The following is a 13,886-nucleotide window of genomic DNA, read 5'->3' as shown; positions in this document are numbered from 1 at the left end:
GGGGGGGGGTGAGTTTGAGGTGTGGAATGGAGTGTGGTCCAATCAGCTTCCATATGCAAATGACCATGGAATGCTGGGCGGGACTGCACAAAGCAGCCAGTCAACCCAGCTATTGTCTTCTGAGTGGCAGTTTTTCCGGCCTAACACTAAAGGCAGGCATTTTAGAACTTTGGCACCCACTATTCAATTATATATAAGGAGAGATGTTTTAGAAATTCACAATTCAGTTAAGGGAAAACCCTATAACTCTGTACATAACCAAAAGTTGACTCAAACATGCTGATCACACTTCTATCTCATTATCCAAGCCTTTAGAGTAGGGTTGGCAACTCCAGCTTGGGAAATTGCTGGAGATTTGGGGGCAGTGCCAGGCAGTGGAGTTTGGGAAAGAAAAAGAGCCTGGCAGGGATCGTGATGGCATACAATCCACCCACCAGAGCCGCCATTTCCTCCAGGGGAGCTGATCTCTGTAGTCTGGTGATAATAAGTAGTAATTTTGGGAGAATGCCAAGCCTTCCTTGGAGGTTGGTAACTGTACCCCAGAGCTGGCTGTGAAGATCCTGGGCCAGTGTCTTGAGGCTGTGGTCAAGTGGCTGAGAGTTAGCAATCTGAATCCAGAAACAAGACAAAGGTGATACTGGTTGGGAAGGTGGAAATTATGACTTGTGATTGTTACCAGAAAGGATATAGGAGATTAAGGACTTTTCTGCATGGTTTTCCCCTTCTAGTTTGGCTTTTTTGGGTTCTGTTTTTCTGGAAGCCGATTGTGACTCAGCTTTCTCCTAGTCTGTAATGTGCATAATGTTTCTATCGGTTTTCTTTGGCCCAATCCAGCGTACTTTTTAATGAATGGAGTTGTGCCTTTGTTAAACCACTCCCTCCCCCTCCCCCTCCTTCCTAAAATCAGTCCTGACTATTCTAGCTCCTTTCCTCGTGGAGATATGAGGAAAAGGGCATATCTCCATGAGGGAAGGGGCTAGAGAGTTAGGGTGGGTTTTTTTTAATGAAAGCTGGAGATTCAGAGAACCTGCTTAAACTATCACTACAGGATGAATAAAAAAGTCAAGACCTCCAGAACCTAGAAAGCTGTGGCCAGTTAGAACACATATTTCTGGGCTAAATTTGTATAATTATTATTCACAATTTTTATCCCGTATTTTCCAAGGAGCAAAGGGTGAATTTCATGGTCCCCCCCTTTTCAGGTTTTATCTTTGTAACTACCCTATAATGTAGACAAGGCTGAAGGCTGAACCACACGTTTAGGATTTTAATGAATTAAGGAGCTTCCCCAGACCTAACTCAGGTACCCCACAGTTGCTGCATAGACTACTCCATGTGGAGCAGAAAAAAAATAGGGGAAGACCTCCCTCCACATCATTTTTTCTGTGTGAGACAATGGCATGGGGAGAGGAGGCAGGAGCCCTTCTTTCCCCTATGGCGGTGTTCTAAGCATGTTTGAGCTATCCTGTACTTTTTAAAAGGCATCCCCCTCCCCCAGATGCAGGGAACCCAAACCTAACTTGTTAAAACCCCAAATGTGTAGTTTGGCTCTCAGATAAAACAACTGTCCCAATATTCCACAGTGAGCTTCCTGGCAGAATGGAGATTTGATCTAAGGTCTCCTGGGCCTAGTCATGCACTCTAACCACTACACATTATTACCAATAGTCTGATAGGAAGACAGAAAATGACTGTATGCTCCATGAATCGTATAAAAATAACTCTGACATTCAAGACTGTTCTATATAACCATTTTATTATGAAACAGGTACACATCTATTCCTTCTGTACTATACACTGCTTAGTGGCACAATGAGCAACTTGGAAGTAGCCCATTAACCAAAACTCCAAAATGTTCCAACGTATGGACTTTTTCCAGAATTGGCTTCATCATCTTTAGGTTCACAGTAATAGGCAATGCCTTGAGGCTGAATGTTGCTTGTCCATTTTCTAGAATCCTCCTCTCATAAAGGTGTTGCAAAGGTATTTTGATATTTTGCAGAGTGATGCAGATAACCCGCATGAGTTGTGGCGTGATGGCTATACAATGTTTCTCTGCACTTAATGTGATGCCCTTGGTGGAATTAGATTTACTTCTTGTTTTGTTCAGGATGGGCAACAGAAAGTACCTCTTCACATCATTCAGTTATGGTATTCACTGATACAAGAAGTGGATTATAGCTAGTAATTTAGATGAGAATTAAGTATAGTAATGGAAAGCATCCATAATTAGAGGCATCATGCCACCAAATACCAGCTGGAGGGTGAGGGCAATTGCTTTCATGCTCCACTTGTAGACTTACTTGGCCAGCTGGTTGGCCACTGAAAGAAATAGGAGGTTGGACTAAATGGGCCATTGGTCTGATCTGGCAGGGTTCTTCTTATGGTCTTATTCATACCACTGTAATTTTGAGTCTCCTCTCATCTGGCTACCAAGTAGTGGTATTTTCCTAAAGCTGATGGTTTATGGAAAGAGGAATGAGTACATACTGGCAGTCAGTCAGGTAGAACTGTTTCTCTGAATGAAACGTTTCACTCTCCAAAGCTGAAGATTCTTTGTAGGCTGTTCATGAATGTTATAGTCCATGTAGTCCAATTCACCCGTCTGTATTTATAGCCTGTATTACTTTAGAAACAAGGTGGGGAAAAGAGAAAAAGAAAATAAAACTTTCTCAGACTAATTAGAATTATTTAACTAATGACTTTACTATTAACTAGTGATGTATTCCCCAAATATATGAACATTAGAAGAAGAAGAAGAAGAAGAAGAAGAGATTGGATTTATACCCCGCCCTTCACTTGTAGTCTCAGAGCGGCTTACAACCTCCCTTCCCTTCCCCTCCCCACAACAGACACCCTGTGAGGTGGGTGGGGCTGAGAGAACTCTGACACAAACTGCTCTTTTTCAAGGACAGCTGTGCCAGAGCTTGTGACTGACCCAAGGTCACATCAGCAGGTGCAAGTGGAGGAGTGGGGAATCAAACCCGGTTCTCCCAGATTAGAGTCCGCACACTTAACCACTACACCAAACTGCATCGTTTGTATGATGTTTTCAATGTGCATAATGCCGCAGAATGAGAAAATACAAAAAAAAAGATAACTGCACAGTCCAAAGACCAAATGAAAGCAGAGGTCCATCAGTGGCTATTAGCCACAAGGCAAAGATAGGAACTCTCGGTCTGGGGCAAGTAATGCTCTGTATTCTTGGTGCTTGGGGGAGGGGAAGCAGTGGGAGGGCTTCTAGTGTCCTGGCCCCATTGATGGATCTCCTGATGGCACCTGGTATTTTTGGCCACTGTGTGACAGAGTGTTAGACTGGATGGGCCATTGGCCTGATCCAACATTGCTTCTCTTATGTTCTTATGAAAGAAAAACTGTGCAAAATACAATGTTCAATTTGAATAAGTTAAAATATATTATAATAAAGATGCATTGCTTGAATTCTTATTCATTTCATTTGGCAGAGTGACAGAAGGCAGGTTCCTGCTCCATGGAGCTGAAATCAACAATGCCTAACAATTTCTGGCTCATTTCAGGATTATTATAGTTTTCAATATTTGAACAAGTTAAATAATGTGAATAATGTGAATGAAATTACTGTTGCTTTATTATAAAACAGAAAAGAATCATAATAATTCAAGAATCTGCATATTGAAATGATATTTTTTTTTAACAGAGAAGGCTTTGTTATATTTCAGTGAACAGACTTTAACTTTCTGGAAGGGGAGTTCTTTAACTTTTAAAACAGAATTTAAGTATTCATTGAATGTGACACTTACATGAAACTGAAAGAGAAGTTGGATCAAGTGTCAAATATGTACATCCAGTTACATCTACACCATATATTTCTTTCCGGTCATAAATATTTTGCCTTAAAATGTTCTTCACAAACATCTCACTCATTCTGTTCTTCATAAACTCTTCAGTTGCAGATTCAGGTGGGACTGAGAACTCCAGCTCAAAGAATGCAGTTTTGTTTTCACCACTGAAAGGAAGAATTGGGCACAGCAGCCAAATTACAGAGATTCCCATCAATTTCAACATGAACAGTGCATTTACACGTATATGTGTTATATATATATATATATATATATATAAACTCTGAGCATGAAAAATGTGTTTCTTTGAACAGATCTTCATGGGGGAAGAAGTACCACATTCAGCCATTCTATGATATATGTGCAAACCCACTGGTTAACCTTAGCACCAGCTCAAAAAATAATGGTGCCAAAAGCTGCTGCCTCCCACCATCTCCACCAGCTAATCCTCCTTTCTTGCTTGCTAACCCTGGCCTCTTTAAAAACAGCATGGCAAGCCATGCATGTCCCGTAGGACTTCCTGAACTCTTGTGAATTCCTTCCTCTCCTGAGGGTTCACCCAGCATTTGAGATGATTTGGCAACAGACACACATGGGTCGCTGTGCTGTGTTGAAAGAAACTTGGGGGGTGAGCAGGGAATCAGGATTCTTTGCTCCAGCATCTGGATGGGAGTCAGCAGGAGAGTGAGGCAGAGGAAGTGAAGGGGGGGGACAGGAGGCACAGGGGATGCTGGCAGAGATTCGATGTCAGGAAAAGAAGCTCTTGCCTCCCAAAATCTTCTACCCAAAATCTCCTTCCTTCCTCCCATTTTGTGACCCAAGCTGGCCCATAGCTACAGTGGGGCATTTGTGGGTGCCCCCCCCCCGACTTACTGCAAAGGCCCCTTAAATGCCCTTCAACTTCCTTTAAATGCCCTGGCTGAACTCCCCTTGCACCACCGTGGCTGCTGCACCACCTCTCCTTCCTTTCCTCTGCAGCCTTCCTCCTTGCCTTCCCATTGTCCAAGGAACAGCTGCTGGGATTGCCTGAGGTGGCTGCATGCTGGGGAAGGGGCACTGGGGAAAAGTGGGGCAACAAGGCCCACGATGGGGGCAGTTCCTCTTCACTCTCCTCAGATGAGGTGCAAAAGGCAGCAGCGGTGGTGGCTGTTTCCCGGGCCCGGCGTGCTGCTGCTGCAAGCAGTGGCAGTGGAGAGGAGGAGGCCCCTGTGTGGGCCACAGCGGGCAGGTGGCTGGCCAGGGGTTGAACAAGGCATGCACAGCAGTGGCGGTAGTGGTTAAGTGCATGGGCTCTAATCTGGGAGAGCTGGGTTTGATTCCCCACTCCTCCACTTGAAGCTGCTGGATGACCTTGGGCAAGCCATAGTTCTCTCAGAGCTGTTCTCTCAAGGACAGTTCTGGAAAGAGCTCTCTCAGCCCCACCTACCTCACTGGGTGTCTGTTGTGGGGAGGGGAAGGGAAAGGAGTTTGTAAGCCGCTCTGAGACGCCAAGGGAAGGGCTGGGTATAAATCCAATCTCCTCCTCCTCTTCCTCTTCCTGGGCCCGGCCTTTTGCTGCTGCTTGGGGAGGGGGGGGAGGGGATGGTAGCAACAATGACGATGCTGAGCCAGGGGTGGAGCGAGCAAAGGAAGCTAGAGAAGAATGGAGAGGAGGCAGCTGCAGCAGCAACAGAAGGGAGAGCGCTGGCCTTGTACGGGGCCTGGGTTTTTCCACCATCGAGGGTGGAGGGAGGGGGTGAACAGGAGTAATGGGGGCAGCAAACATTCATAATTAAATTATCTACATTGTCAGTGCTAAGTGCCCCTCGAAATGTTTAAATGCCCCCCGATTTAAAAATTCCTAGCTATGGGCCTGGACCCAACTGTTCTAAGTTACACAAATAAAGGCATGAAGCTAATTTTCCTTTCTTACCTGAGGGAAATAACTTTAGCGGAAATAAAATAGCGCCCAAGAGCCGGTGAATCACTATATACATCTGTAAGCTTGAGAAGGAAAATTATTCCCACATATTTCACAACATGAAAGCAGCCATCCAGTACACACCACGATTCTTATTGTTAAGGCAGTTTTGCCCTTTTGAACTAAAGCAAAGCGCATCCCAACCTGCAGAAGCGGGCCTGTAGTAACCTGATATATTGTGCATTCGGTTCCAGTGTTTTGTTTGCTTTGGTTGGGATGTTCAAACTACTCCATCTGAGACTGAAAGGCTTCCTTATATACACCAGAGTTTCAGCAAAGGTTTATTGCTGACTGCAGGTAATCTTAAACTGGTTCACAGAAGAAATAAATAGGGTCTCCCAAGAATAAACAGTCTATCTTGTATCACAGTATTAGAATATTTATTGCTTTAAATCCAGAAAGGTAGCTACATTAATCTATTGCAACAAGATAAAAGAGAAGTCCAGTGGACCCTTAAAGACTAACAATGTTTATTCCAGGTGGGTAGCCATGTTGGTCTGAAGCAATAGAACAAATTTTGAGTCCAGTGGCACCTCTAAGGCCAACAAAAGTTTATTCAAGGTTTTAGCTTCTGTGTGCACGCACCTTTCCTCAGATACATTGAAATTGAGTTAACAGTTCACATATATAGGCAAATGCCTCTACAGAGGTGAACAGCAAATTTGCATACAACTTAATGAAGATGTTTTGACATGCAAAGACTAAACAGCAGTAACAAGCTCAGTTCAGACAGTCACCATTTGTTTGGATTTAATTGGGGGGGAACACTGAAGTTAAAAAAAATGTCAAAATAGGAGATAGATGTGTAAAAGGGATGAAAGCTCTTGAATAAACTTTTGTTGGTTTAAAGGTGCCACTGGACTAAAAATTTGCTCTAATGTTCTAACGTTCATTCCAGCATGAGCTTTCATGAATTGGAGCTAAGTTCATCAGAAGCAGTGATGAAGAAAGGTCTGACTTACAAAAGCTTTATGCTGGAGTAAACTTTGTTAGTCTTTAAGGTGCTACTTAAAGTTGTGGGTCCTGGAGATTTTCCAGTATTACAATTGATCTCCAGACTACTGACTGTACGGAGTAGTACTGAGATCAGTTTGCCTGGAGAAAATGGCTGTTTTGGAGAGTGGGCTCTGTGGCATTATACCCCGCTGAAGTCCTTCTCCGTCCTCACCAAACTCTACCATCCCTAGGCTCCATCTCCCCAAATCTCTGTGCCATGGCTCCTCCGCTAGTCTGTAGATAGACAGACTCTTTTCAAGGGCATGCTAGGCTCTGTCCTAAGCACACCCAGTAATATTGGCGGGCTGGTATCACAATATCACATAGGCCTCTTGAATCCACCTATTTGCCTCATAAAACAAATGTGACATAATAATATATATTTACTGGTTGCTAAAGTGCAGCCTTGACTACGAGTATAACACTTCCAAACTAGGATTTATTAGGGTTCAACAAGAGTAGATATAGTCAAGCCAAATCCAGGAGATCCCTGGATTCTGTTTTTCCTTTCATAATAAATAATGGAAAAGTTCCAAATTGGATTAAGGCCTAAGGGCTGGGGAAATGGGGTTAACTCTTTCCTCTGTGCCATTATAATACAAGCCCCCTCCCCAGTCACTATTTGCCCCATGGGGGAAAACATGCAGGAAACATTTTTATGTGGCAATTTGCTTTGCCAAAGAAAATTTAAATCAGGAAACAGAATGGACCCTCCAGCACTGTGGTCCTAATCCAATTCATCTGGAATCCATTAAAAAAATCCTCCCTGTTGGAATCTGATTGTACATTTCCTGTATCTCTTGTCCTTTTATACTGTCTATGATTGGGGAGATTAAACATTTTAAAAGCATACATATATACATTATAGGCAAAGTTCTTTAAGCACCTGATGAACTTACCCTTTTACTAAGATTTTCAGAAAGCAGATGATATGCTGATTCTGACAGCAACCAATCAGGATTAGCACAGTGAATATTTAAAATTCCAGAGAAATTATGACGATTGCCATTTGCTATTGATTCAAGATCCCAGTATCCATCTTCATCTATATAAATCTCTAAATTAAAAGAAGTTATTTCATTATTGAAAACTTTAATAGGCTCAGTGTATTTTTCAGCATCAAGTGATTCTTAATACCATCCTTAATGCACATCAATGACACTGTGCCACTGGTGCATCTTTTTTAGAACAGTAAAACAAAAGCCACTTTGACCTGGCTGGACCAGATTAACCCAGTCTAATCAGATCTCAGAAACCAAGCAGAGTCACCCCTGGTTAGTAGCTGGATGGAAGACCACAGTACTTTATAACCACCAAGGAAGTCCAGGGTTGCTACTCAGAGGCAGGCAATGGCAAACCACCTCTCTTTGTCTCTTGCCTTGAAAACCCAATGGGTTAGCCATAAGTTGGCTGTGACTTGACAACACTTTCCACCACCGAGATGACACCAATTTCTGTTTGGTTGGTTCATCAAATTCAGGCTCAACAGATTTGACTTTTGGCTATTACAGACTGCACAAAATCTGACTAAAATTGCTCACAGATGTGATGGTGGTGATTACAGTAAACAAGTTGTACATCTTGGGAAGGATTTATATTCCTTGCTCTTGGATGGCCTCTCCCTCCTAACTGAGTTAGGCCTTCCTCCTTGAGACTGAAGTAGCCAATATGACAAAAGTTGTATCTTATATGCCCATTGTGCCCATTATTGCCATAACCTTACAGGGTCATTACTGCAACACCATTTCCATGTGGTTGCTCTTTAAAATGTGTTGGGGTTTACTGCTAAATACAAGATGCTGCTCCCAACTCCCCCCCCCCCGGAAACAGCCAACAGTTGCCCAGGCTGCCTGTTAGCTTCCAGGCACATTTTGTTTTGGCAGTTAGTTATAAAGCTGCTAGGGCTCATCATAGCAGGCACAATAGCATGGATTCTATTTTGCCCGAGTCCAGTGGTATTCAAAGAAATTAAATGCCTGATCTTCCCCTTCCCTCTGCAGCCTGTGGTATCCCCTAAAATCATGTCTGTCATGGTTGGTCAGAATAGGGAAGGATAACTGGCAAAAATCGGTCCCCTTTTCTGTCAACAGAAGTGCTTTTCATCACTGCAAAGCATACTCAGTACCCAAGTTTCTGACTTTTATTATGTGGCAAAGCCTTGTTCTAAGGGGAGCTTAAAATCGACCTGATTTATCTTAGCTGACTCCAAAGAAGAAATTCACAGATGGTCAAACATCAGCTTCCATAGGTGAGAATTTCTGAGTACCCTGTGCAGACAGACAAAGACAGATGGGCCATTTAACTAACGGGGAACGTTTCCTGTGGCCTGCTGCTCTGGAGGGCTATTGGTAGCTACAAGCAAGCAAAGTGAAGCCCCAGCAGTCCTGCTAGGATTACAGGAGGCACTCACCTGAGCTAGGGTTCCCAGCGCAGCCCTGACAAGCAGCAGAAGGTTTAGAGGATGGAAACACGCTAATGAGGGGATCTGAGCTGAATGGAAACATTGCCAAGTATCCTGCTTTGGTGGGAGACCTCCAGCTGGCAGCCCTGGTTGCCTACTGAGTAGAAGGGGGGAAGGGGGGGAGAGGAGTCATTCTGACACCATGACATGACATGACATAACTTTCCAGCGCAACCCTGTAAGTGACACTGTTGCATTATCATGATGCTCTAGGATTCCTCCCAAAACTCAATAGTTTTAGCATAGAGATTTGAGGGAGTCCTAGAGTGACATGATGGCAACACTTCTGGGGGTGCTGTGGAAGTGACAGTATTACATCAGAATGGCATTTATTCCTCCACCTTCCTCCACCCCCACCTTCCGCTCAGTAGGCAACCAGGACAGCCCATCAGGAGCCCTAATCAGCTGATGCCACTTTTCAAGAAGAAGAAGAGGAGGAGGAAGAGGACGAAGAGGAGGAGGAGGAGGAGATTGGATTTATACCCCGCCCTTCGCTCAGAGTCTCAGAGTGGCTTACAAACTCCTTTCCCTTCCCCTCCCCACAACAGACACCCTGTGAGGTAGGTGGGGCTGAGAGAGCTCTTTCCAGAACTGTCCTTGAGAGAACAGCTCTGAGAGAACTATGGCTTGCCCAAGGTCATCTAGCAGCTTCAAGTGGAGGAGTCCGTGCAGTTAACCACTACACCAAACTGGCTCTCATAGCTTAGGGCAGTTCAGGAGAAGGCAACTGGTAAGCTGACACCCACTACCTAAGTGGCCTTGTAGCATCCCAGGGATTTCTTGGGCCATATTAATTTACCAGTCTGCCCTTGTAAACAAAACTAATTCATCATCTTTTCCCTCTTCCAATGTCACACAGCTCAGAACCAGTAGATCAGTTATGCCAACAATTAATGTGAGAAAGAGACAGTTCAAGTATCATATCCAGCTCTTAGCAAGGAAATGGGTAAAAGTAGTGGTACTACAACTTCAAATTACTCTCTTCAAATTACCTCCAGCACTTATATTGTTCCAGATGACACAACTCCCTGTTCAGGCAAGCTTTTTGGAATGAATGCTGCCTTTCTTATTTCCCCCCTATAGTTATTTACTTTGTTTATTCCCCACCTTTCTGCCCAATGAGAACCCAAAGTGGCTTACATCTCCTCCATTTTATCATCTTATTTCCCCCCTATAGTTATTTACTTTGTTTATTCCCCACCTTTCTGCCCAATGAGAACCCAAAGTGGCTTACATCTCCTCCATTCTATCATCACAACTACCCTGTGAAGGAGGTTTGGCTGAGAGTGAGTAAATGGCCCAGCTATCTTTTATGGCACATTAGGGATTCAAACCCAGCTCTCCCAGATCCTAGTCTGGCACTCTAACCACTACCCCACACTGGTGATGTTGATTTTATATTGTTTATGTTTTATATGATTAACGTAGTTGAATATAGGTTATAGTGGAGAGCAGTTTTCCCTTGCCTTGACCTGGATCTTGGCAGATCTTAGAAGCTAAGCAGGCATAGTCCTGGTTGATATTTGGATGTGAGACCACCAAGGAAGTCAAGGTCTGCTACACAGAGGCAGGCAATGGGAAGCCACCTCTGAATGTCTCTTGCCTTGAAAATCCTACAAGGTCACCTAAATCAGCTGTGACTTATAGGCACTTTCCACCACCACCAGTTCTTCCTTCCCTAATACATCTCTGAGATTTTGTTGGCAAGATTCATATTTGGATACATACCTGAATAAAAAGTTAAACTTATAATAATCACAAGGATCAAACACAGGAGAACGGAAGTTATAATCATCCACAGTTTGCATTTCCAAAAAACGATCTCTGAACAAGCACGTGGGTTGGCTGTCTTTTAATCATACAAAGAATAAAAATGAAAATCCATTAGTAAGTAATGTGACTGTAGAACAGAACAGTATGAGTGAGTGAGTGAGTGAGTGAGTGAGTGAGTGAGTGAGTGAGTGAGTGAGTGACTCTCTTGGAAGTAATAAAATACTGTGACATTGTGAATCTCACTATTCATATCACAGGCAATAGTCAGTGAGTGCCTCTGATATTTGAATGGCCACATTCCACAAAGCAGTTGCAACAGTAATAAATCACTATATGGGAAGCAAACAGTTTTCCCCAAATACCATTAAGGGTGGGAGGAAAATGGAGAAAAGGCAACATAACAAAGAAGAAAAACATGGACTCTGTTTTGGAAAGATTAATTTAGAGGTAAGAAGGGGAGATCCAAAAAAGAGACAGCACAGATGTAACAGGAGTAAATGGGGACAAAACAAAATACAGCTGAAGTTTTTCAGCATACAGTTGATGGTGTTAGGCATAAACAGGGAAGCAAGATGGTGAATATAAAGAATGAAAACCCTATTACAGGATTTGATGAGAAACCTAAAAAGAGAGAAGAACATGTGAAGCTGCCTTCTACTGAGTCAGAATACTGGTCCATCAAGGTCAGTATTGTTTACTCCAACTGACAATGGCTCTCTAGTCTCATGCAGAGATCTTTCACACCACCTACTACCTGATCCTTTTAATTGGTGAGACCAAGGATTGGATCTTGGAGTTTCTGCATGTAACAAAGATGCTCTGTCATTGAGAAGAAGAAGAGAGGAGGAAGGAGAAGGAGAAGGAGAAGAAAGAACAGAAACTCCAAAAAGATGTCAAAGTAAAGAGAGAAATAGCTGCCAAAGAGCTCTTGGCCTAGCCTCTTTGCCCATGGCTTGCAGCCTGGGAAAGTTTTGTAGGCAGTGCAGTGAAGCGACATTGCCCAAGGTTTAATTGTCGGGTTGTTTTGATTATTTAAATTATACTATCTAATTTGTTCTGGAACTTTCTGTAGGCCTAAATAAATAAATAAATGCCTGGATCCTGACAAACAGCAGCAGCAATGTTAGATTCCTAACAGTATGAGCTAACTGTTGTACCTTAGAGTCCAGTGGCACCGTTAAAACAAAGTTTTATTCAAGGTATGCACTTGGGTATGAGCAAGGTATGCACACACACTCTGAGGAACTTTGTTGGTCTTACAGGTACCACTGGACTCTAACTTTGTTCTATTGCTTCAGACCAACATGGCTGCCCACCTGTTCCACCTTAGGTAAACATCCTTGTTAAACCAAGGCAGAAAGGATTTATAATACATACATAGTTTCTTAAATCAACAACTTCTTTTCTTGATAACAGATGCAGTAGATTACTTAGTTTCAGGGCAAAGCAGCTGCTGAATTCTTTGCAGTCCAGTTTCTTGGTGGATAGTTAAATATGCGACATGATATTGTGCACTTTTCCCTCAGACCAGTAATGATAAACATTTTAAAGTAATCTTAATTCACCTGAATTGCTTTGGCAGAGCAATAAAGACCAGACTACATATTATAAGAAGGGGATAAGGGGATATGGAGTTGTATGATTGTTGCGGAAACACATTATCTGACTGATGATAGACCCCTTAAAGTAGTGATTCTCAGACTGTGGTGAGTCAAGCGGGTTGCAAGTATCTTGGTAGTTAGTTGTGAGACCAGGACAGAAGGAAGAGGAACAGAGTAGCCTGGGAGAGGAAGCTCCAAGGAGGCTTAATAGAATACGTGGGCTTGCATAGTGTGTGAAATGGCCATGAAATACTTCTTGTTGTTCAATAATGCTATCTATTTATACATGCACCAATCCATCCATCCATCTATTATTCTGAACATGGGCTCAGAGTACAGATCAATGGCACCCTGTCAAGAGCAGGAAGTCTGAACCCCATCCCTGAAGCCCCCCCCCCATCTTTATTGGGTTCAGTCTCAGTCTAAGGTTGTCTGTGGTTGCCTAGGTAATTCAAAATGACTATCACCATTTCATTTTGAAACTTAAGATGAGTTAAGGGAGAAAAACGAAAGGGACAGACCAGAAAGACATGAAGGAAGAAGGGGTGAGAAGCAGCTACTGGGGAAGGGGAAAAGGACAACTGAGTAAAGTGTGGGTAAGGAAGCGGGAAAAGAGAAGAAATTGTGAGAGGAGGGAAGGAAGAAAGCAGTGGAGTTAAAGCAGCAAATGGGAGACCTGGGAAATATAGGTGGGGAGGCAGGGGAGGCAGAGGAAAGGAGGGTAAGCAGAGATCATGTGGGGAGAAGTACCAACAGATAGGGATGGTGTTCCTGCCCCCATAAAATCCTCTCAGGTGCCCCGCATGTACTTACAAATACTAAAATGAAAAATACAATAGAAACTGGTTCACTGCTAACTGTGTTTTCTGTTGGAGACAGGGAAAGTAGTGTGCCACTACTTTGTAAGTCAATCCAGAAAACTACAAGATGGGTAGCCACATTAGTCTGTCTGTAGCAGTAGAAAAGAGCAAGAGTCTAGTAGCGCCATAAAGACTAACGAAATTTGTGGCAGGGTATGAGCTTTTATGAGTCACAGTTCACTTCTTCAAACAGAAAACTACAGCAAGTGTTCTAGTGGGCTCCACTTCAAGAAGTTTTAAAGCTACTGACTAAAGGTTGCAATCCAATACACTGCAGGTAAAGTAATAAAGGCTGTGCAATTGGAGCCCTTTAAAAAAAGTTAAAATCCCACTGATCTGCTGCTTGGTAGAGAAGGAAGACCGGATGAGACTGAATCCAGTCCCCCTTCCTCACCGCCCCCCCCCCCCCCCTCCCCC

General features: G+C 43.3%; 1 protein-coding gene across 1 annotated transcript in view; it reads right to left on the bottom strand.

The window, feature by feature from the left end:
• Window positions 1-1,805: 1,805 nt before the first annotated feature.
• Window positions 1,806-13,886, bottom strand: part of LOC107105912 (chromosome unknown open reading frame, human C3orf52) — a 13,278-nt gene continuing 1,197 nt past the window's right edge. The window contains exons 2-6 of the mRNA XM_015405960.1: window positions 10,964-11,084; window positions 7,674-7,831; window positions 5,731-5,801; window positions 3,780-3,985; window positions 1,806-2,626 (exon numbers count right to left, since the gene is read on the bottom strand). Coding sequence (XP_015261446.1) covers window positions 2,598-2,626; window positions 3,780-3,985; window positions 5,731-5,801; window positions 7,674-7,831; window positions 10,964-11,084 — 585 coding nt within the window. The 3' untranslated portion in view covers window positions 1,806-2,597. The remainder of the gene's footprint in view (window positions 2,627-3,779; window positions 3,986-5,730; window positions 5,802-7,673; window positions 7,832-10,963; window positions 11,085-13,886) is intronic.

Source organism: Gekko japonicus, unplaced genomic scaffold (assembly GCF_001447785.1).
Source record: "Gekko japonicus isolate JY-2015 unplaced genomic scaffold, Gekko_japonicus_V1.1 scaffold365, whole genome shotgun sequence".
Classification (NCBI taxonomy): Eukaryota; Metazoa; Chordata; class Lepidosauria; order Squamata; family Gekkonidae; genus Gekko; species Gekko japonicus.
This window is presented reverse-complemented; position numbering and strand designations above follow the sequence as displayed.